The sequence below is a fragment of the Acomys minous genome (assembly GCF_964271855.1).
Source record: "Acomys minous genome assembly, chromosome: 12".
In the NCBI taxonomy this organism is placed as follows: domain Eukaryota; kingdom Metazoa; phylum Chordata; class Mammalia; order Rodentia; family Muridae; genus Acomys; species Acomys minous.
In genome coordinates, this window is record NC_140493.1 from 93,816,606 (window position 1) to 93,839,110 (window position 22,505).

Consider the following 22,505-nt stretch of genomic DNA (forward strand, 5'->3'; position numbering starts at 1 on the left):
AATGCTGTCTGTCAGCAGAATTGGTGAGCTTAACTCTAGGTGAAGACAAGTAATGGGGAAAAAAATTGGACAATTAAGTATATAAAATGATCTTTGGTTAAGAATACATGGTTCAGCCAGGAAGTGGTGGCGCATGCCTTTAATTCTGGCAATCGGGGGCCAGATGCAAGTGGATCTCTGAGTTCCGAGGCCAGCCTGGTCTACAGAGTGAGTTCCAGGACAGCCAAGGCTACACAGAGAAACAAAAACAAACAAAATGAAGGTTCTTAAAAGGACAGCTGTGGTTGGTCGTGGTGCCTCATGCCTTTAATCCCAGAACTCAAGAAGCAGGAGGATTGCTATTGAGTTCAAGGCCAGCCTGGTATAAAGCAAGTCTAGGACAGCCAAGGCTACAAAGAGAAACTGGGGGGGGTGGGGGGGTGCAGGATAGTTGTGTCCCTTGTACAGTGCTATGGAGGCAACATAAGCTGGCAAATCTCTGTGAGTTAAGAACCTGGTGTACAAAAGCCGGGCGTGGTGGCGCGCGCCTTTAATCCCAGCACTCGGGAGGCAGAGGCAGGTGGATCGCTGTGAGTTCGAGGCCAGCCTGGTCTACAAAGTGAGTTCAGGACAGCCAAGGCTACACAGAGAAACCCTGTCTCGAAAAACCAAAAAAAAAAAAAGAACCTGGTGTACGCTGCAGTTTCCAGGCCAGCGTGGGCTTCAGAGTGAGACTCTGTCTTCCCAAATAATAAGAAGCTGTCTTAAGGAACTAAAGAGCCAGGCATGGCGTGGCGGCACACACCTTTAATCCCAGCACCGGAGGAAGCAGAGGCTGGTGGAGCTCTGTGAGGCCAGGACAGCCAGGACTCTGTTACACAAAGAAACCCTGTCTAGGGGGGGAAAAAAACAACAACAAAAAAGAAGAAACTAAAGAATTGTTTCTTATAATAGTTTTCATATTTGAACACTATTTCAAGGAACTTATACACTTCGTGGTGCTTTGCACATACCTGGGCGGGTTCTGCCTTAACTCCCAGTTCCCTAGACTGTGGTTTTATTAGATTTCTTTGATAATACTGTTAAGGTCAGCAAAATAGTCTTGTTTACAGATTAAGCAGGTGAAGCTCGGGGACAGTCTTACAGTTACACAGCTGCTCTTGTGGTGGAGCTGTGTCTGGGAACCCAAGCCTTCCCGTCCCATTCCCTCCCTTCCTGTGGCACTGGAAAAAGCTAGGGCTTAATCTTGTAATGCGGAGCAGGATCTGGCTCGCTCTGGATGCAGATTGAAAATGTGATGAGTCTGTAAGAAGTGACTCTGGTTTTGCCAGTGAATTTACTTGTAGCGTTGTTCCCCCCTGTAACTTCCCCCCTAAAGTCATAGTTTATCAGTAAGCAAAGTTGTTCATTAAAATCAGATTTAATAGTAGGTGTAGTAGGTGTTTAATTAAGGAATTGCCAACTTCCTAGGTATAATAGCAGTGGGTTTTGTTTTATTTTTAACTTTTTTTTTTTTTAGCAGTGGGTTTTAAATTTTTCTCATAAATCCTTCTGGGTGAAGGGATGTTGTCATGGAACAAGGTTGTAGCTCAGTGGTAGAGTATCACACTAGCACCCAGATGCCTGTGTTCATCTGCAGCAACATACACATACATATTTAACACTAAAAAGAAATGATTATTGGATAACAATTAGTTCCCAGTTGGTAATTGTGGAAGCTAGCTGATAGGTCCATAAGGACAACAGTATGTTACTTTCTTTTGTTTAGTTTTAGATTTTTCCCGGAAGTAATTGTGGGAGCTTTTGGTGGTTTGGTTGGTTTGGGTTTTTTTTTTTTTTAGTGGTTTTGTTTGCCTGCCTGTTTTCAGGAGACAAGTGCTCAGTCCGTAGCCCAGGCTTTTGTTTTTTGTTGTTGTTTTTTGATTTTTCAAGACAAGGTTTCTCTGTATAGCCTTGGCTGTCCTGGACTCACTTTATAGACCAGGCTGGCCTCTAACTCACATCAATCTGCCTCCCAAGTGCTGGGATTACAGGCATGCACCACCTCACCTGGCCATACTCAGGCTATTCTGTACTCATTGCCTAAAACTGGAAATTCCTCTGCCTCTGCTCCCCAAGTCCTGGAATTAGAGGCAGACTCCTTGTCTGTGTTAATCCACCTTGCTGGCTCATGCTACAGGTATTTAACTATCCCAGCACTGAAATAAAACACCTTAGAGACTTAAAACATGTTGGAGGAGTTTTTGTGGATACGGACAAGATTTTGAGCAGAATTTTGTCTCCCCTCCCTGCACCCTACCTAAACACAGAATCTGATTGTTTCCTAGGCCGACCAAGAACTCTTGGACTCTAACTACCAACCTGCTTCAACTTCCTGAGTAACTGGGACTACAGGTGTGTGCCTAACTTGGCTTTTATTTCTACTGTGGAAGTTCTACGTAAGTTTAACTATGCCATAAGTACAGATCTTTATGGCATACCTTGAGCGTCAGTGTCTTTATTTCTGAGAAAGAAAAGTTCTTATGTAACAGTGAGAATTGGTATAAAACACACTAGTAAATCACGTAGCAGTGGGGGTATTGCTTCTCTTACTCACTGTGACCTCCCAGAGCCAATGTGTTAGAGCCAATGTGTGCGTGTGGGTTTTGAACTGCTCCCTCTTTCTCTCATCCGCCCATCCTCGCAGCCTCAGCCCACAGCATGGAACCACAGGTCACTCTAAACGTGACTTTTAGAAATGAAACCCAAAGCTTTCTGGTCTCGGATCCAGGAAATACAACTTGGGCTGATGTCGAAGCTATGGTGAGTATCATTTTGTTCTGTGTCTCGGTGGTTTGCACAGATGTCCTTCCAAAATGTGGCTATTTTTAGCAGTTTATTTCATAACTGTTAAGTTTGTTATTACCATTTCTGGACCTTTTGGAAAATTGTTTTTTTACAGGGGTTAAGTATTTATATAGGATATGTACCAGGATAAAGGAAGAAACAACTATGTTCCTTTAAATATTTTTAAAATTCCATATTTTTTGAGAGAAAGCAAAAGTCTGGGGCAGTTTCAGGGACCCGCTTGCGCGCTCTCTTTTCCCCTCTCCCTCTCCCTCCCTCTCTCCTGTATCAGGTAAAAATTATTTTTTGAGTGAGATAGGGTTTAGAAACATTCTGAGGGATAAATGAGCTTGTCCACCCCCGCAGCTGACTGTAGGGGGATGTGGTCTGACTGCAGAGCTGATGCACCGCTGCTGTTTGTAACTGATGAGGACATGACTTGTGTTTTGCAAGACCTGCTAGTCACTTTATTGCTGGGTCAAAGGTTGGCCTCAGAGTTGGCAAAAAGCAAACCTCCCAATGGTGCTTATGCTCCTTGATTTGCTAATGGTTTTTCTCATCTCGGCTTGCCCTTTGTACCCTTCCGGTTTTGTGGGTTTGCCCTGGTCAATGTTTTACAACTTGGGCACCTGTGTTTAACATAACCGTTTGGTTACAAATGTGTCATTGCCTGATTATCTGTGTGGGTGGCTTAGAAAGGAACTTTTAGAGGGGCCTTCCATTATGTTGCAGTCTAGTCCTGCCTTCCAGCAATTTCTCTCTAGGCTGTCCTAGGAAGAAGGCTGTTGGGAAAGCAGTGGGGTCTTGTCAAGTGATCTGAACTCCGTTATCTTTCTTTCCCTAGTGGCTGAGTGAGTTGACAGCTTGCCTTTTTTTAATATTGTGAAATGTTAAGATATAAAAATATTATACATGCCTATTATAAAACATGAAACAATCTTAAGGTGTAAGGAGAAAATGTCTGTCCACAAACTCCTACCTGTATCTGCTCTTCACCCTTCCTTTGAGTAACAGAGATAACAGCCCTGAGAACGTAGCTACAGTTCCCGTGTTGTTCATGCAGGTATCCGCTAGGGCCACACACTCCTACAGCCTGCTTTTCTTACCCAACAGTATAGTGTTGCCGTAGTTCTTAATCAGTAGGCACAGAGCAAAGCCAAGTCTTTTTAGGCTGTGAGTCCACAGTGCTGCTCGTATTGCTGAACACTATGGACATAACCATGACTTACTGGCTTTTCCACCGGGTTTTCTTTCTCTTCCCATCATGAAGTAGAGAGGACCCACATCTCTCAGTATGGCTAACTTAAGTATTGTTCTATAGGGTAGACTCTATCCAAAGATGAGAGGTGGTTTTAAATTTTAAAAAATTATTATTATTGTTAGTGTGTGTGTGTGTGTGTGTGTGTGTATGGAGAGAGACAGGGAGGGAGGGATGGTTACTTCCTTCAACCTTTATGAGAGTTCTAGGGATCAAACTCAGGTTAAGCCGGACAGTGGTGCCTCATGCTTTTAATGCCAGCACTCAGGAGGCCGAGGCAAGGGCACATAGGTCTCTATGAGTTCAAGGCCAGCCTGGTCTACAGAGTGAGTTCTAGGACAGCCAGGGCTACAAAGAAAAACCCTATTTTGAAAAGCCAAGAAAGAAAGGGGGGGGGGAGGGAAGCTAGTATGCTTGTGTGCAGCAAGTCCTTTACAACGTAAGCCATTTCATTAGCCCTGATGTTAAATGTTTGTAGGTGGTGGCTGGAGGGATGGCCCAGTGGTTAAGAGAACTTGCTGCTCCTCCAGGGGGCCCAGTTAGATTTCTAGCATCCAGGTGGCAGCTCACAACTGTCTGTAACTGTAGCTCCAGAACAGCAGCTACCCTTTTCTGTCCTCCGTAGGCACCAGGATTCAGGAAGGCAAAACACCCATATGCATAAAATAAAATGAAAAACATTTCAATAGATAACTGCCAAATGTTTCAAGGATAGTTATAACAGTACACGGCGGGGGCTGAAGAGATGGCTCAGAGGTTAAGAGCACTGTCTTCTCTTCCAGAGGTCCTGAGTTCAATTCCCAGCAACCACATGGTAGCTCATAACCATCTGTAAGATCTTCTACATGTGTTACAGATTTTACCCCCTTACCTATTACCACTTACAGATGTTTTCTCTTGTCTGTTTTCTTTGAGTTTATAGTTTTTAAAACTATGTTAAGATGTTTTGCTGGTAGCCAGGCATGGTGGCACACGCCTTTAGTCCCAGCACTTAGGAGGCAGAGGCCTGTGGATCACTGTGAGTTCGAGGCCAGCCTGGTCTACAAAAGCGAGTCCAGGACAGCCAAAGCTACACAGAAAAACCCTGTCTCGGAAGGAAAAAAAGAGGTTTTACTGGGAATGTACTTTGGTAAAGGGCTCGGTTGGTATTCACCATAAAAAGGGAGAGGCACTTCTTGCCTAAGGCCTTCCAGGCAGGTGTAAGCACCTAAGGCCTTCCATGCAGATGTGAGCATCAGCTTTTGGATCCCCAATACCCTTACAAATATAAGGTGCATGTTGTGCCTGTTTGTAGTCAGTTGCTTAAGAAACCCATATAGGGCACCCTGGAAACAAGCTGGTTAACTAGACTAGCCAAATTGGTGAGCTCCGGGTTCAGGGGATTTTGCCTCAGTATGTAAGGTGGAGATGCATGGACTGATAGCTACAGGCTGCAGGAGCTGTGGTCTTGGGAAGGTCCACAAGTTAACTACACTGTGGGTGGCTTAGGCAGAAGACTGAATCTCCACCTTTACTGCTAATACAGGTAAAATTCAAAGTCAGGAAAAAGAGAGTTACAATGTTTAACTTTATATAGTGAAACACTGATCGATTTGTCTCATTTGCAGGTAAAAGTTTCATTTGATCTGAATACTATCCAAATAAAATACCTGGATGAGGAAAATGAGGAGGTAAAGTATCTGTGGACCCCCTTTACTGGGTGTTTAGAGTAGGGGTCTTTTCCAGAGTGATACAGAGCTTAAAAAGTTCAGAATAAGCTGGGTGTGGTGGCACATACCTTTGATCCCAGCACCCAGAGGCAGGCGGATTGATGTGAGTTTGAGGATAGCCTGGTCTACAAAGTGAGTCCAGGACAGCCAAGACTACTTAGACCTGTCTTTCCAGTCTTGGGAAACAATGCATGACAATCCTAGGAAGTTTAAGCCATCCTGGCCTTTAGAGCAAAAGACTATCTCAGCCATAAAAGGTATTTAAAAAAAAAAAAAACCCAAGAGAAAGAAAAAGGTTTATAGTAGTGTTATCTCATCGGCCTAATAGTTTAAATATATTTGGTAATTGCATACTTCATGAAGACTATTGGTTGGGAAGCAGAGGCAGGTGGCTCTCTTGAGTTCAAGTCCAGCCTGATCTACCATGTGAGTTCCAGGACAGCCAGGGCTACACAGAGAAACCCTGTCTCAAAACAAATGGCTGGAGAGATGACTCAAAGGTTAACAACACCGGCTGTTCTTCCAGAGGACCTGGGTTCAATTCCCAGCAACCATATGATAGTTCACAACTATCCTTAAGTCCAGTTAAAAGATAGATAGATAGATAGATAGATAGATAGATAGATAGATAGATAGATAGATAGATAGATAACTATTTTAAAAAACAAACAAAGGGGGCTGGAGAGATGGCTCAGAGGTTAAGGGCACACACTGCTCCTCCAGAGGTCCTGAGTTTAATTCCCAGCAACCACATGGTGGCTCCCAACCATCTATAGTGTGATCTGATGCCCTCTTCTGGCCTGCATGTGTACCAGCAGGCAGAGCACTGTATTCATAATAAATAAATCTTTAAACAAAAACAAAAAACAAAAGTGATTATTGGCATCTGAGCTGAAGTTGAGAAATGGGAAAGCAACATGAAAACTATCAGAGAGAGAGCCTAAAATAGTAGCAAGGCTGTGGTTTAGTTTATCCCGATGCTCTTTACTAAGTGGTCACAGTGTAAGCACACACTAGCAGTGTTGCGTATGGGGAACATCGTCATCCTTAGTTTACATGAGGAAGCAGAGGCTCTGAGAGGTAGGAACCCACAGGCACAAAAGGAATGAGCTGGGGTCTGCAGATCCCAGGCTCCTAACCCCGCACATTAGCTAAACAACAGTGGGAATGCTGAACATCTTACTTGGGATTTTGCCTGAAACCAGTCCTAGTTAAGATGAATGCTCAGGTGATAAGCCTTGGAATTCACTGTTGCTTTTTTTCTTTTCATAGATATCCATCAATAGTCAAGGTAAGTTCCTGAGAAATATCTAGTTAACTTTACTTAATATTTGCCTGACATAGTAGTGTCTGTCTGCAAGTCCAGTACTGAGGGGACCAAGGCAGGAGGATCCCAGGTTTAAGGGCAGTCTCGGCTACACAGTGAAACCCTTTTTCAAAACAAGTTCATCTGCTCGTTGAGCTGTTCCCATTTAAACCATGTTTTGCTCTAGCATACATTTTAAAGTAAAATTTGGCGTGCTATACATTGACAGCGTGCCCGGTCATCTGTGGACATTAGTTTTGTAGGAGACTTTTCTTTCTTTTTGAAGCAGGGTGTCAGGAGGTATCTCTGGCTGGCTTCAAACTCGGTGTGCAGCCTAGGATGGCCTTGAACATATGAGTCTCCTGCCTCCGCCCCTACGGCATGCAGTGCCGGGAATCAGACTTAGGGCTCGGTGCATGCTAGGCAAGCACTCTACCAGCTCACTACATCCCCAGCCTCATCAGGAATTTTTATTGTATACCAGTGTTTTTTGTTGTTGTTTTTTTTTTAAATAGAAGATAGTACCTTTGCATGGATCATAAGAGTAGGTCTTATCCAACTTTCAGATACCAATCCTCTGAAAATAAAACGCATCTATTTAGTCACATACAACTCATTCTGCTGGTGTTGGATTTGTTCTGACACAGCATATACGTGAATATCAATGCATAAGCAAGTCATGTCCCCATATTTATCAGATAGTTGGTTGTGGTCCATATTGTAGTCCCTACAATCTTACTTGAATGAAGTAAAATGTTAGTCTTAGCACAATCCAGGAATTCCACTGGATCTTGTGCTTCACAAAGCTTCACAAAGCATAGTTAATGGAGCTAGGTTGATATTTTTTCTAGAAGGCTAGAGCAGCACAGGTGACTTCAGAGGAAAGGTGCTTGCTAATAGCTTCTCTTTGCGGTGGATAATTGCTGTGTTAACTTCCTGGGGAGATGCAAGCCCATGTCCGGCCACACCAGGTGGGCACAGCAACAGATCAAAGTAAAATCCATCAAAGTCCAACTTGGTGGGACCCGTGAATTTGTTAGGCTTTCTTGCAGAGCAGAGTTCTTTGCAGGAGTGACCCCTGCAAGTAGGAGAGAGACCCCTAAACAGCTACATCACTGCAGGGTCCCACCCCATCGTGGTTTGCAAGCTCCTTGCATCAGAGTCCCTCTTTTAGCCATCCTTCACGTCTATAGATAGGCCACCATCTCTCAAGACACACATTAACTGTATCCTTCATGGTGTATACTGGAGCTGTAGGATTAGCCAAGCATGGTATTGCCCTTCTGCAATCCCAACACAAAAGACTGTGAGTTTGAAGGCAGCCTGAGATACAGAGCTAGGCTCTCCCACCCTCCACCCCACCTGGCAAAAAAACCAAAAAAACTATAGGATAGGCGATAGTAGAACCTTTAGAATTGGTAAAAATAAATAAATCACTGTTTTGTTTTGTTTGTTCCTTTAGGAGAATACGAAGAAGCACTTAAGGTAATGTTTGCTTTATTTTATTTTCTAGTACTTTTTAAAATACTTATTGAAACCTAAACTCCACTGGAAAGTACTAAGAATGAATAGGATGACATCCATTTAGTTAGGGAGCCTCTGGTAAGCAGGGCAAAGACTCAGCACCAGTCAGTTCCTGCTACAGTTGAAGTTGTGTCATCTCCTTGTGAGTCTTGGCGCTAACATCTCATTTAAAAAGAAGCCCTGCATACACTTCTGTAGTCCCAGCACGCTGGAGACCAGCCTTGGCTCTGTAGCACGACTGACAAAAGAAGATGGCAGTAGGGCGATTTGAGCTTCTTTGAGACTATTTGGCAATAGAGCAAAACCCAGTTTTAACCAAAATATTGTGTGCAGAAATTTTTAGGTGATTTTTTTTTTGTTTTCAATGCTGCTCTAACACAGGACCTCATGCATGCTGGGCAAATGCTTATGTCCCATCCTAATAGGATAATCAACTTACCTAGCACATCCATCACGTAACATAAATGCAGGTGGAGTGTTGTTTTTAAATGGAATCTCGGGTCTGTTGTATAAAAATGGGTAAAGGGAGAGCAGTTGTGAGACAGAGGAGGTTAGACTCCAAGCCATTCAGTCCCTAATTTTCTTAAACATTTATGTGCCCTCATGGAAACCCAACAGCATCTTGAAGGAGTTTCCATAATACTTAGTTAGGAGAATATTCTTCACAAAAACACAAGCACTTCAGCTTGCTTTCTGAAGTACTGGGTTAGGGGAAGTAACGTTTAGCTGTGGGGCATAGCTTTAAGTCTCTGTGAGTAGCGTAGTCTGGAATTGGTTTTTGTTTTTTAGAAGTTGAGATTAGAATTAACACCTTATAGAACAACCAGTTAGGCCAGGCGTGGTGGTGCGCACCTGTAATTGTAGTTCCTCGGAGGGGAAGGGATGATCTCGAGCTGGAGGCCAGCCCGAGCAACCCAGACAAACAAGACAATTAAAGGAGAACCCAGTTAGTGGAAGACTCTCACCTAGCAATCGCCTGGATTTTAATAAAGCCATTCCTAGCTAACGTGCTTGACAAACAGCAGGCTAGGCACTAGCATGGAGGTTGGCTGTCTTTATGTAAAACACTTGGAACCAGACGTGGCTCTATAGTCTTAATTTTGATTTTGGGGTTTGTACATTCATAATGAGATACCTTAGGAATGGATGCCAATGATAAATTTGAAGTGTATTTGTTTCACATCTACTTTATATCCCCAAAGGTAATTTTCTATAGTACTCTCAGTTTACAGTACTTTGATTACTGCTGATCATAGAGTGCCAGGTGCTGATTTTCCGCTTGTGCCATCATGTCAGAATCTCAAACGTTTAGGTTCCGTTGGGGCTGCTTGACATGTTCATGAAGAAATGCAAACAAACTCATAGTGTAGTTCACTACACTTCCTGTGCTTTGACATCTCATTGGGAGAAGGAGAGTCGGTGTATTTTTATTTTGTAACATGCTCTTGTAACATGCTTTCAGATGGCTAACATTAAGCAAGGAAACCAGCTACAGATGCAAGTCCACGAAGGGGGCCACGTTGTAGATGAAGCATTCCCCCAAACTGTAGCAGAAAAACCAGCAGCTACTAGGACAGGGAAGAAGCCGCTTGCACATTATTCTTCGCTGGTGAGAGTCTTGGGATCAGACATGAAGACCACAGAGGAGCCTGCAGCACAGGTAGGAAAAGGACGGGCCATCTGTCCACCACCTTCCAGCTTATCAAAACACAAGAACCTGAGTTTGATCCCCAGAACCCATGTTTAAACCAAAAAGGGCTGGAAAGATGGCATACTGGGTAAAGTTACAGTGTGAAAAAACACAAAAAGGCCGGGCATGGTGGCGCACACCTTTAATCCCAGCACTCGGGAGGCAGAGGCAGGCGGATCACTGTGAGTTCGAGGCCAGCCTGGTCTACAAAGTGAGCCTAGGACAATCAAGGCTACACAGAGAAACCCTGTCTCAAACAAGCAAACAAAACACAAAAGAAAAGCAAAATGTGTATTTTGTTCAAATCCCCCAAATTCACAGGCATATTGTGTCTATAATCCTGATGTGTCTGATCCCAGTGCTACTGTAGCAAGAAGCACAGCAGCGTGAGGAGGAGCCCTGAAAGCCCACCAGCCAGCTAGCTTGGCGTGTGCAATAGTGAACAACAAAAACGGTCTTTGTCTCACACAAGGTGGAAAGCAAGATCCAACACCCAGTGCTGTCTTCTGATCTCCACACATATGCCTGTTCTCACACAAAAGAGCCAGGTGTGGAGCCAGGCAGTGGAGGTGCACGCCTTCAACCCCAACACTTGGGAGTTTGAGCCAGCCTGGTCTACAGAGTGAGTTCCAGGGCAGCCAGGGCTACACAGAGAAGCCCTGTCTTGAAAAAAGAAAGAACCACGTGTGGTACATATGTGTAAGCTCAGGACTAAAGAGGCGAAAACAGGAGGATCCTTGAGGCCAACAGGCCCGCCAGCCTAGCCTCGTTGACTGTTTCCAGGCCAGTGAGTGACTCGGCCTCAAAAAGAAAGTGCCTGAGGCCGGGCGTGGTGGCGCATGCCTTTAATCCCAGCACTCAGGAGGCAGAGGCAAGCGGATTGCTGTGAGTTCGAGGCCAGCCTGGTCTACAAAGTGAGTCCAGGACAGCCAAGGCTACACAGAGAAACCCTGTCTCGAAAAACCGAAAGAAAAAAAAAAAAGAAAGTGCCTGAGGAGTAACACCCAAGGCTCTCCTCCAGCCTGCACACCTGCACATGGCAACCTAAACACACAAAGATTTGGGTGTTGTGTTGACCATCTGGATCTGAGTTTTGTTTTGTTTTTTTTTTTGTTTTGTTTTGTTTTGGTTTTTTTTGTTTTTTGGTTTTTCGAGACAGGGTCTCTCTCTGTAGCCTTGGCTGGCCTAGACTCACTTTGTAGACCAGGCTGGCTTCGAACTCACAGTGATCCGCCTGCCTCCGCCTCCCAAGTGCTGGGATTAAAGGCGTGCGCCACCACCGCCCGGCTGGATCTGAGTTTTTGAAAGTGGCCACCCTGGCTTGCTTCTAGAGAAAGGGAAGACGCTAGAGCACACATTTCATTTTTCTTTTGTGTTCTGCCACCACTGTAACTTTTTTAAAAATCACTTGCATGTCAAATGCTTGTCACATTTGATAAAAGAAACCTGAAGAATATATTTTGGAAAGATTGCTTTTGAAAAGGCAAGTAACTTCCAAGGTCTTGAATTGTATTTTCTCACAGCCATGTTCACCTGCTCCTTGTGACACGGACCAGCCTCAAGATAAGCCCCCAGACTGGTTTACAAGCTACCTGGAGATGGTGAGTGGTCTCTCTGACCTGGGTTTTGTCTGGAAAGTGGCAGCTGATTTCCTATCAGACATAGAGCAGGAGTGAAGGGAGTTCTAATTCTAACCTTTGCCTGAAGCACGGGTCTAAGCACGGGAGGGAGAGGGTCTGATCTCTGTGCTTGAGAAGGACAAAGCAGAAACAGCCGTCCCAAGGAAGAATCAGCTCAGCCCTGAAAGGAAGAGACCTAGGACATTCTGTCCGTGCCTCCAGAAGCCTTAGCCATCCAGAGACAGGGGGTTCCAGATTCCTGTTCTTCTCACGTTTCCCACTGCTGGAACTGAGTCACCCCACCTTCTGCTCTGCCTTGTAGTTCAGAGAACAAGTGGTTAAGGAAACGGTTGAGAAGCTTGAGCAGAGGCTGCAGGAGAAGCTTGTCCTCCAGAACAAGCCACCCTTGGCTTCCTTGCCCTCTGAAGTCTCAATGCCTGTTTCAGAGGAAACACTGTTTTTGCCAGAGAACCAGTTCAGCTGGCATATTGCTTGCAGCCACTGCCGAAAGAGGATCGTCGGTGTGCGTTACCAGTGTAGGTAAGCAGTTCCGCCCAGCACTCTGGGTAGGTGAGGGGAAGCTGGGTGTCTTCTGTCTCCGAGCAGTAGGTGGTGTGGCCTTGATTCGGAAGCACAAGCTGCTCCTCCTCGATTCTGTGTTTTGTGGGTTTAGCGGGAGCTAGGTAGATACACGTTGGATTTACAGAGTCAAGTTCCCTCAGTCAAAATTAGGTCACCAGGGGCAGATCCCCCTTGTTTAAATGATCTTGTATCTTATTTCTTCCTGTAACCAGTGTCATGGACATAGGTATGATTGGGAGTTAACTCTTCTCATTTGCATTTAAATGAGGAAGAGCATAAGCCTTGGCATAGCCAAGTGGCGATTGTAGGTCATCACCTAGCTGGTAACGGAGCAAATAGAAAATCTAACCTGGTTCCTCTCTGCTTCAGGGACTTCCTACGGTGACATGTTTACTCTGTTGTTCTTTTCACACAGCCTGTGCCCATCCTACAACATTTGTGAAGATTGTGAAGCTGGGCCGTATGCCCACGACACTAACCACATCCTGCTAAAGTTGCGGAGACCTGTTGTGATTTCCTCCGAGCCATTTTCCCACTCAAGGTGTTCCACTCCTCGTCTGCCTGCTGCTCTGGAACAAGTCAGGTAGAGTCGTACACTTGGGGTGCTCATCGACTAGCTTCTTGATTCTGCTGACAAAAGTGTTGATGTTACAAATAACTGGTGTAGACTGCAGAGATGGCTCCCGTTTAGGAGCACTTGCTGCCTTGGCCAAGGACCTGGGTTCAGTTCCCAGCACCAGCATGACAGCTCACAGCAACCTGTAACTCCAGTTCCAAGGAATCTGACTCTTCTGGCCTCTTTGAGCACCAGGCACACATGTGGGTCACATACAAAAGTAGGCAAACACTCATACTCATGAATTAAAAGAAAATAATTCTTTTTTTAAAGTCTAGCCAGTCTTTGCTGGTGCTGGGTGTGGTGGCGCAGGCCTTTAATCTCAGCACTTGGGAGGCAGAGGCAGGATGATTGCTGTGAGTTCAAGGCCAGCCTGGTCTATAGAGTGAGTTCCAGGACAGCCAGGCCTACACAGAGAAACCCTGTCTCGTGGGGGGGGGGGGGGGGGGGACTAGGCCAGGCTGAACTACATAGTGAGACAGTCTCAAGACAAAAGAAAAATGCAATGCTACTATATAGTATCACAAAATTAGTAATAGACCCCTTATTTTTATTACTTTTTTATTTTTTTTATTTTATTTTATTTCCTTTTCACTTGATGTGTAATAATGAAGCAAAAGTCTGAGACTATACTGTGGAAATGATGAGTCTGGAACAAATTAAGAAATTAGATGGTATGGGGGGGAGGGTGGCGCACGCCTTTAATCCCAGCACTCGGGAGGCAGAGGCAGGTGGATCTCTGAGTTCGAGGCCATCCTGGTCTACAAAGCGAGTCCAGGACAGCTAAGGCGACACAGAGAAACCCTATCTCCAAAAAAAAAAAAGGGAAAGAAACGAAACTAGATGGCAACTCTGACGTATTGTGCTTGACTCCAAATAGCCTCAAGGCTTTTCATGTTTTAAGATGTTCATTCATTATCCCACAGGCTCCAAAAACAGGTGGATAAGAACTTTGTGAAAGCAGAAAAGCAAAGGTTGCGTGCTGAGAAGAAACAGCGGAAAGCAGAGGTCAAGGAGCTTAAAAAGCAGCTTAAACTCCACAGGAAGATTCATTTGTGGAATTCGATCCATGGTCTCCAGAGTCCCAAGTCCCCTTTGGGCCGACCTGAGAGCTTCCTGCAGCCCAACACCCTGATGTAGGTCCAGGACAGGGCCAGGGTGTGGCTTCCAGCCCAGCTCTCTGACCTGGAACTGTAGCCAGTGTTTGTCCTACCTGTTGTGTCTCCTAGCACCCACCCACTTCAGGCTTCCCACTGTCTACTCTGAGCTGGCTCAGGAGTTATTTTTGACACTTGCTTTGATGTTTCATTCGGAAAGCTAGACACTAGTGAGGCTCAGAAGCAGGATAATTCAGACTTCTCTTTTCTGGAGGCAGTCTGACAGGGTTGAAAACAAGTCTCCACTTGTATGTATGGACACTTTGTTTTCTTTTTTTGAGACAGGGTTTCTCTGTGTAGCCTTGGCTGTCCTGGACTCACTTTGTAGACCAGGCTGGCCTGGGACTCACAGAGGTCCACCTGCTTCTGCCTCCTGAGTGCTGGGATTAAAGGTGTGCCCCACCATGATGAGCATATGAACACTTTCAAATACCCTTTTAGGCATCATGTCTTTGTTTTACGGACTAGAGATTGATTCCTAGCACTATCCTTCACATACCTACACACCATATACACACACTTATTAGTCTTTATTAGTTTTTATTATTATATTAGTGCGTGTGTATGTGTGCGCATGATGTTTGTGTCTGGGCATGTGGACCATGATATGCGTGTTGAGGTCAGAGAACAACTCTGCCAAGTGAGTCCTCTTCAACCGTTATGCATTCTGGGGATTGAACTCAGCCCACTAGGCTTGCATAGCAAGCACCTTTATTTGCTAAGCCTTCTCACAGACTTAGCCTAATTAGTGTTAGTTTTTGAGGCAGATGTGTTGGTGCACCCTTAAAAAGCACAGTCAGCCTCTCAGGTCGAGTGTGGCAGTTCAGCAGCCACCACACCCAGCAGCAAGTGACTAAGCATCTGGGTCTCTGTCTAGGCTTCCTTTGCAGCCCTGTGCCCCAGTTATGCCGATGCTCAGCGCAGCGTTTGTGGACGAGAATTTGCCCGATGGGACTCACCTTCAGCCCGGAACCAAGTTTATCAAACACTGGAGGATGAAAAACACTGGGAACGTGAAGTGGAGTACAGACACAAAGGTATTTCCCCTCCACATGGTAGAGACGGGGGTGTGAGGAGCAGAGCACGCAGCTGACCAGCTTCCTCCTGTCCTTTTCAGCTCAAGTTCATGTGGGGAAACTTGACTTTGGCGTCTACAGAGAAGAAGGATGTCTTAGTTCCCTGCTTGAAGGCTGGCCATGTGGGGGTTGTGTCTGTGGAGTTCGTCGCTCCAACCTTGGAGGGGACGTACACTTCGCATTGGCGGCTTTCTCACAAAGGCCAGCAGTTTGGGCCTCGGGTCTGGTGCAGTATCGTAGTGGATCCTTTACCCTCCTCTGAGAGCCCTGACAACGTTGACAGGGCTGTGATCAGCTCAAGCAAAGCTGATGATCTCACCCGTGAGCAAGAGGTGAGCACTTAGAGATTTTGGCCCAGTATACCAAACTATTTCCTCAGCCCTTAGGCAAGTTGAGCTTTGAGACACATGCCTGTATTCTGTGCACTTGGGAGGCTGAAGCAGGAGCATTGCAAGTTTGAGGCTAACTCTTGCTCGGGACTGACACAAATGGACCCACCCTGAGGACCTGGGTTTTAGAAGAACTCACTCCTAGCTTGTTTATTCTTCCCAGCTTCTGAAAGCTTCCTATGCATGTGAGTTTTCCATCACTGTAACAAAATACTTAATAGTTGACTTACGAAGAGAGAATGTTTTGGCTCACAGTTTTAGAGGGTCCAGTCCATCCATGGCTAGGCAGACCCACGTAGTTGGGGTAGTAGGCTGTCCTGACAAGAACATAAAGCATAGCAGAAAACAAAAGCAGCATGCAGGGCCGGGAAGACGAGAAAAAGAAGGGACCAAAGTCCAACAGTGACCTAAGGATCTCGTGTAAGGCTCCACCTTAGAAACGGTCATTGCCGAGTATTCCATACCTCTAGACCAGGCTGGCCTCGAAATCACAGAGACCTGCCTGCCCCGCCTCCCGAGTGCTGGGATTACAGGGGTGTGCCACCACCTCCCAGCTCTTAATGCATGAAATTTGGGGATACTTGTCCCACCAATACATTTTGATGCTGGTGTTGGGCCTAGTCCTGGAGGTGTTTGATGTTCTTAGGGTGTTGGTGCAGGCAGTCCCTGAGGGCTTGTGTTTCTGGGCCGGTGCTTGCTGCACCAGGGAAGGCAGTGCCGTAGCTTTCCTCCTTCACACTCATCTCCTAGAATATCCCTGTATGTGCCCTGAGTGCTGCTGACATCTTCACCTGCTTGGTCTTGCTGCAGTTCATCAGTTGTTGCTTTTTTTTTTTTTTTTTTTTTTAGTGGAACAGATGCTGCTGTTTTAATTTAGAGCCAGCCAGTGTTAATTTCCTGGTTTGGGCTAATTGTACTTAAAGTACTAAGTTGTAGGAAACACTAGATAAAGGAACAGTATGTGAACTCTTTATTATTTCTACAGCTTTTCTAGAAGTCTAAAATAAAATCAATTTTATTTTGTTGTTTTTGTTTTTTGAGACAGGGTTTCTCTGTGTAGCCCTAGCAGTCCTGGACTTGCTTTGTAGACCAGGCTGGTCTCAAACTAAAAATCAAAAATTTTAATGAGGAGGTTCTGCTGTGTTTTTATTTTAGGAGCAACATTGTCAACCTGGTGCTTGAGCTCAGTTGAGGTCCTAAACTGTGTCATTATTTGTCTTTACAGGAAGCTTTTCTTCTAGCTGAAGAAGAGATTCCACTGGGCACAGTGACAAAGCAGACAGAAAGGACAGGGACCAGCACCCCAATAAAGACACAAAATGTGGCCAGTGAGAGGGAACTGTACATTCCATCGGTGGACCTTCTGACTGCCCAGGTGAGCAGCCCTGAGGGACAGGGGGCAGGAAGGGGGTGAGCACGGAGGAGAGACTTCTGACCTCATATTTGAGAAGGTGCTTCCCAGAAGTTAGAGCTGGGCAAGCTTGCTCCAGCCAGCATGGATGTGGGAGTGAGATCACACATGGAGCAAGCCTGAACTGCTCCTCCTGAGCCGGAAGCTCAGGCCTGTGCTTCCCCATAACTTTCCGCTTCATTTGCCTACCCACTCTTTCCTCTCCCTCCTGCCTGTTGACTTTGAGAACATCGAGTTCCCATTTTGATTGAGGAGGGCCATGAATTTGAACAGAATTGTATCCAGGCAATGTATGGGAGACCTGTAGGTCCTGTCATGGCAGAACACAGCTCCCACCTGCACTGCAGACACCGTTATTTGGCCATCTTTTTTTCTAGGACCTGCTATCTTTTGAGCTGCTGGATATAAACATTGTCCAAGAGTTGGAGAGAGTGCCCCACAACACCCCTGTGGGTAAGAATGTCACTTGGCTCATCTTGTGTAGGTGCTGGTATTACAGTCTGCAGCTCTACAGGGTGAGGATGCCTCCCACGCCTGTTGGTGAAGCTGCATCCACGGTCCATCTCCTTTCTCTGTTGTCTGTCAGTGGCGCAGTGCGAGTGTGTGCGGGCTTCCTTATCACAGAGGGCCCCTTCTTCATTTCCCTCCCTTTGTTTCTTTACTTGTGGTTTTGTATCTTGGCTCTAATGTTCAAGGCCATTTACCTACTGCGACCCAGCATTGGTGAGTCAGAGCTAGGTGCACTCTTGGTGACCTGGAGAACTTCTTTATATGACAGATGGCAGAGTGTATTTGGGTTTATTTTAATCCCATAGGAAGCAAGAAACCTACAAACTGCTGCTTCTGGACACTTGACTGTTTATGACATCATCTTTTTCTCAGTTGATGGTTTTCCTGTCTTCATTCTCCAGATATGACTCCCTGCATGTCTCCTCTGCCACATGACAGTCCTTTAATAGAGAAGCCAGGCTTGGGGCAGATACAGGAAGAGAGTGAAGGGGCGGGATTTAAAGCACCTCCTGGTAAGGGGTTAAATATCTATAAAGCACTTGTACCTTCCCTTTCCGTCCATACCTCTCTTCATACACCCGATCCTTATTAACTTTACCTCAGCATGCACATTGATGTCCCAGAGCATTTATCGCTCTCTTAAGTCTTCCCTGGTGACAGCAAGAGCAGCTATCCCCTCACCCAGGTTTAGTTGCAGTGACTGGTAAAAGTTCTCACTCTTTAGCCTTAAGTACAGACAAGCTTTGTGTGTCTTTCAGATTCCACCACATCAGCAAAGAGTAAGGCGGAGGCTACTGCTTCAGTGGAAGAGACAGAGGAAGATCTGAGTGGGACCCAGTTTGTGTGTGAGACTGTAATCCGATCCCTTACCTTGGATGCTGCTCCAGACCACAACCCACCTTGCAGGCAGAGGTCCCCACAGAGTGAGTGTCCCTATATTCCCACCAGCTATCAAGGTGGCACCTGAATAATAATTAATGCTCTTCCTTGCTGAGAAGGGAAGGAGGTTGGTCTTGGTTGGAAACTGATAGCATTGGCTTTTTTTCTTTTTTGGTTTTTCAAGACTGGGTTCCTCTGTGTAGCCTTAGCTGTCCTGGACTCACTTTGTTGACCAGGCTGGCCTCAAACTCACAGTGATCCACCAGCCTCCGCCTCCCAAGTGCTGGGATTAAAGGCGTGCGCCACCACCACCACCACCACCACCACCACCCTGGCTGCATTGGCTTTTGACTATGTTGACATTCTTATCAGAGCACCAGGAGCAGAGAGGCCACCCTAACTTGTTTCTGCACTTTCTCAGGGGAATTACAACTACATTCCACAGAGGAACAGCATCCAGTTGTGCTGCCTGGATTCTGCAGAAAAGATTCTTCCTGTAAGTTGACAGAGCTCCTCAGCAGAAGTTCCCATTGGCAACTGAGTCATCTGCTTTCTCCCAAGGGCAGCAATCTGAAAAGTGCAGGACAATGCAAGAGGGCCAGACTGCTTCCCAGTGTTACATGCTACCATAAAAACACCTTCATGGGTGTCGAAGAGTGGCTAGCAATAGAGTGCATGTCTTACAAGCTTGGGGAGCTCAGCTCCATCCACAACATTTGTGGAAGCTCAAGTGTAGGTGAGACCCTGTCTCACAAATAAGGTAGAAGGACAGACATTTTATAAAGGCTTTTAATCCCAGCACTCAAGAGGCAGAGGCAGGCGGATCAATGTGAGTTCGAGGTCAGCCTGGTCTACAAAGTGAGTCTAGGACAGCTAAGTCTACACAGAGAAACCCTGTCTCAGAAAAAACAAAACAAAACCAAAAAAGGCCTTAATCCCAGTACTCAGGGTGCAGATGTAGGAACATCTTCTAAGTTTGAGGTCTGCTGTGTAGCGAGACATCTCAAAACCAGATCAAGGAAATGGCTTCTAGGGAGCTACACCCAGTGTTGACTTCATCTCTAGCCATCATACACAGTCTCATCAACCTGCATGCATGCACGCACGCACGCACGCGCACGCGCACAAGCACAAGCACACACACATACAAGACATTCAGAACAGACTGCTAGTATCAAATTGATAGAGCCAGTACCATATGTCTCAAAAACTATACAAAAAATTTAATTTCTGGTGAATAATAATACCAAATTTGTGGGCTTAAGGAGATGGCTCAGTGGATAAGAGTCCTTGCTATGCAAGCAAGGGTACCTGAGTTTGAATCCTCAGTACCTACCTAAAACCCAGCACAGTCCTGTCTCCCTGTAACCCCAACATCAGGGAATTGAGACAGGCAGATCCTGGAGCTCTCTGCCAGCCAGTGTAACCAGAATGCCAAGCTTCAGGCTCAGTGAGAGCCCCTATCTCAACATGGTAAACTGTAGGGAAAGACACTTCATGTCCTCTGACGCATGCACACAAGAGAAAGTTGTAATCAGTATGCATCACACACACATGAAAAAAAATGAAATTGTCCTATTTTTGCTTAAAATGAACACACATAAGAATACTTTTTATATGTATAGACAAATAGAAAGATGTGGAAGGCTAAACCAAATTGTTCCTTTGATAGGATCTCGGGGCACCTCTCTACCCACCCATGTAACTCACTTTTCTCAAGCAAAGAGAAGGGAGCATGCAAGCTGAAGGGCTTACCACGTGACTGTCTTTCTTACCGCCCTGGTGCTTAGCTTACCAGCTCTGGTGCAGCTTTATCTCCGTCTCTTACCTGTCATGACTAAGACAAGAGAGGCCTATACAGTTCACAGTGCTCACTGGAATCCTGGCTGTTTCTGGCCACACACTTGTTTCTGCCGACTTCCACCCTACTTGTTTTGCATGGTCTTGAAAAATAGAGTGCAGTCAAGGCTCCAGCAGCAGCCTGCTCCTCTGGGTCTTTCTACTGTGGCTTTTGTGTTAGCTTGTGATCCCCAAGGCTTTGCTGAGTGTGAGCAGCACTGAGATTTGCTGCTAAACCTCTTCTCTCACAGTAGTTACTCTCGTCATTCTTAGTGAAGTTTGCCTTGCCTGAAGAAGGACCACTTGGAGATGAGAGGGAAGACATTGTCCACGTTGCTGAGGAAGAAGTTGTTGGGGAAGAAGAAGAGGAATTCCAGGACGAAGTTCAAAGTCAGTCTTCGGCTTCCTCTGAAGATTACATCATCATCCTTCCTGAGTGCTTTGACACCAGTCGCCCCCTGGGGGACTCCATGTACAGCTCTGCACTCTCACAGCCAGGCCTGGAGCGAGGGGCTGAAGGCGAGCCTGGGGTTGAGGCTGGCCAGGAACCAACCGAGGCTGGAGAGAGACTCCCAGGAGGGGAGAACCAGCCCCAGGAGCAGAGCGTCAGTGACATCCTCACGACCTCACAGACTCTGGACACAGTGCCCTTAGTCCCCGAGGTGGTAGGACTTCCACCAGCAGTGTCCAGGTACTCCTCACCCCTTAGCCATGCTTGAGATGTGAAATGACCAGCTTGCTCCCCAAACCTTTCTCTTCCTGTAGTCTAAACTGAGATGGATAAAGTTCATATTCATATTTCTGAGCCTCTGTGAATTTGGGATTTAAACAAATATTTGTTTTAGTTGACCTAACTTCCCTAAGCATAGCCTTACATATTATTTATAATTAAGAAAAAAATCTTGCCAGGCGTGGTGGCGCACACCTGTAATCCCAGCACTCAGGAGGCAGAAGCAGGTAGATTGCTGTGAGTTCAAAGCCAACCTGGTCTACAAAGTGAGTCCAGGACAGCCAAGGCTACACAGAGAAACCCTGTCTCTAGAAACCAAAAGAGAGAGAGGGAGGGAGAGAGAAGGGAGGGAGGGAGGGAGAAATCTTTAAACACAAACATCTTTGGATCTTCCTTCATGTTTTGGTTCTTGGTTTGAATGAATACAACAAAACCTTACATGAAGATTTGTCATTTAGCTCAAAGTTAGAGCATTTGCTTGGCAAGCATGAGGACCTGAGTTCAAGAGAAAAGCCCCCATCTTCCATGTTCTAACAGAAGCAAAGTACAATTCAGACATTAAATCCCTATGGATCGGGGCCATTGGTCTCCCTCTATATAGAAGATGTGAGCCAGGCATGGTAGCACATGCCTATAATCCCAGCATTCGGTAGGCAGAGGTGGGTGGATCACTGTGAGTTCGAGGCCAGCCTGGTCTACAAAGCTGAGTCCAGGACAGCCAAGGCTACACAGAGAGACCCTGTCTCAAAAAAACAAAAAAAAAAAATGTGGGAGCCCTGAATATAATTAACCACTCAGGAAGCTAGACATATCCCTCTAGTAGCACCAGTTGATGAGAGAGAAGTGTCCTGAGTGAAGCCAGTCTTTCTAGCTGGATTGTGCCTAGAGAGGAAATCAGAGTAGAATGCAGTCCCTCCGACCACGTTGCCCAATTCACACTGACAGGGATCAGAATTGCAAAGCCTGCAGAGAGTCCGGCACTGCTGCGCTGTTGACTGTTTTCCTACCACTGCTGTGCTGCTTTTCAACTTACTTCCAATATTGTTTCTTTCTAAAGGAGCTCCCCTTGTGTTCAGTTTGCGTCCCCAGAAGTGGATTCGCCAGTTACCATCCAAGACGTTGCTTCTGCCCCTGATCAGATCAGAGGAGGTAATGATGAGCTTGGTCTTCATCTCCCTTCCTTTGCCCCTTTCCAGTGGAAACCAGCTATCAGCAGGCTCTCTGCCCTTGTGATTCCTGACCTTGTTTAGGGACTTTCTGTTTTTCTGTGCTCCTCCCTCATGCTGTGTGTCTACTCCCTTAAGTATAAATGGAGACCTTAGGACATAGGTGTTGCGCTGTGGTGGAAAGGGCCAGCGTAGGTTCCAGCTCCAGTTCTGCCTTTCCTCACCAGTTTGTGATGCCT

At 45.9% G+C, this 22,505-nt stretch overlaps 1 protein-coding gene across 7 annotated transcripts in view; it reads left to right on the forward strand.

Moving 5' to 3' along the window:
- NBR1 (NBR1 autophagy cargo receptor) overlaps positions 1 to 22,505 on the forward strand; it is a 30,330-nt gene that overhangs the window by 1,221 nt on the left and 6,604 nt on the right. For 3 of the 7 annotated variants that reach the window (XM_084751362.1, XM_084751366.1, XM_084751368.1), the window contains exons 2-20: positions 2,307 to 2,373; positions 2,666 to 2,781; positions 5,671 to 5,733; positions 7,045 to 7,063; positions 8,541 to 8,563; positions 10,065 to 10,262; positions 11,816 to 11,893; positions 12,234 to 12,451; positions 12,909 to 13,076; positions 14,036 to 14,245; positions 15,144 to 15,303; positions 15,384 to 15,674; positions 16,957 to 17,106; positions 17,520 to 17,595; positions 18,054 to 18,164; positions 18,411 to 18,575; positions 18,953 to 19,027; positions 20,644 to 21,061; positions 22,158 to 22,249. In XM_084751362.1, coding sequence (XP_084607488.1) covers positions 2,680 to 2,781; positions 5,671 to 5,733; positions 7,045 to 7,063; positions 8,541 to 8,563; positions 10,065 to 10,262; positions 11,816 to 11,893; positions 12,234 to 12,451; positions 12,909 to 13,076; positions 14,036 to 14,245; positions 15,144 to 15,303; positions 15,384 to 15,674; positions 16,957 to 17,106; positions 17,520 to 17,595; positions 18,054 to 18,164; positions 18,411 to 18,575; positions 18,953 to 19,027; positions 20,644 to 21,061; positions 22,158 to 22,249 — 2,617 coding nt within the window. In that variant the 5' untranslated portion in view covers positions 2,307 to 2,373; positions 2,666 to 2,679. Of the gene's footprint in view, positions 1 to 2,306; positions 2,418 to 2,665; positions 2,782 to 5,670; positions 5,734 to 7,044; positions 7,064 to 8,540; positions 8,564 to 10,064; positions 10,263 to 11,815; positions 11,894 to 12,233; positions 12,452 to 12,908; positions 13,077 to 14,035; positions 14,246 to 15,143; positions 15,304 to 15,383; positions 15,675 to 16,956; positions 17,107 to 17,519; positions 17,596 to 18,053; positions 18,165 to 18,410; positions 18,576 to 18,952; positions 19,028 to 20,643; positions 21,062 to 22,157; positions 22,250 to 22,505 lie in introns of those variants that run through there. The other 4 variants (XM_084751363.1, XM_084751364.1, XM_084751365.1 and 1 more) reach the window with 4 other exon arrangements.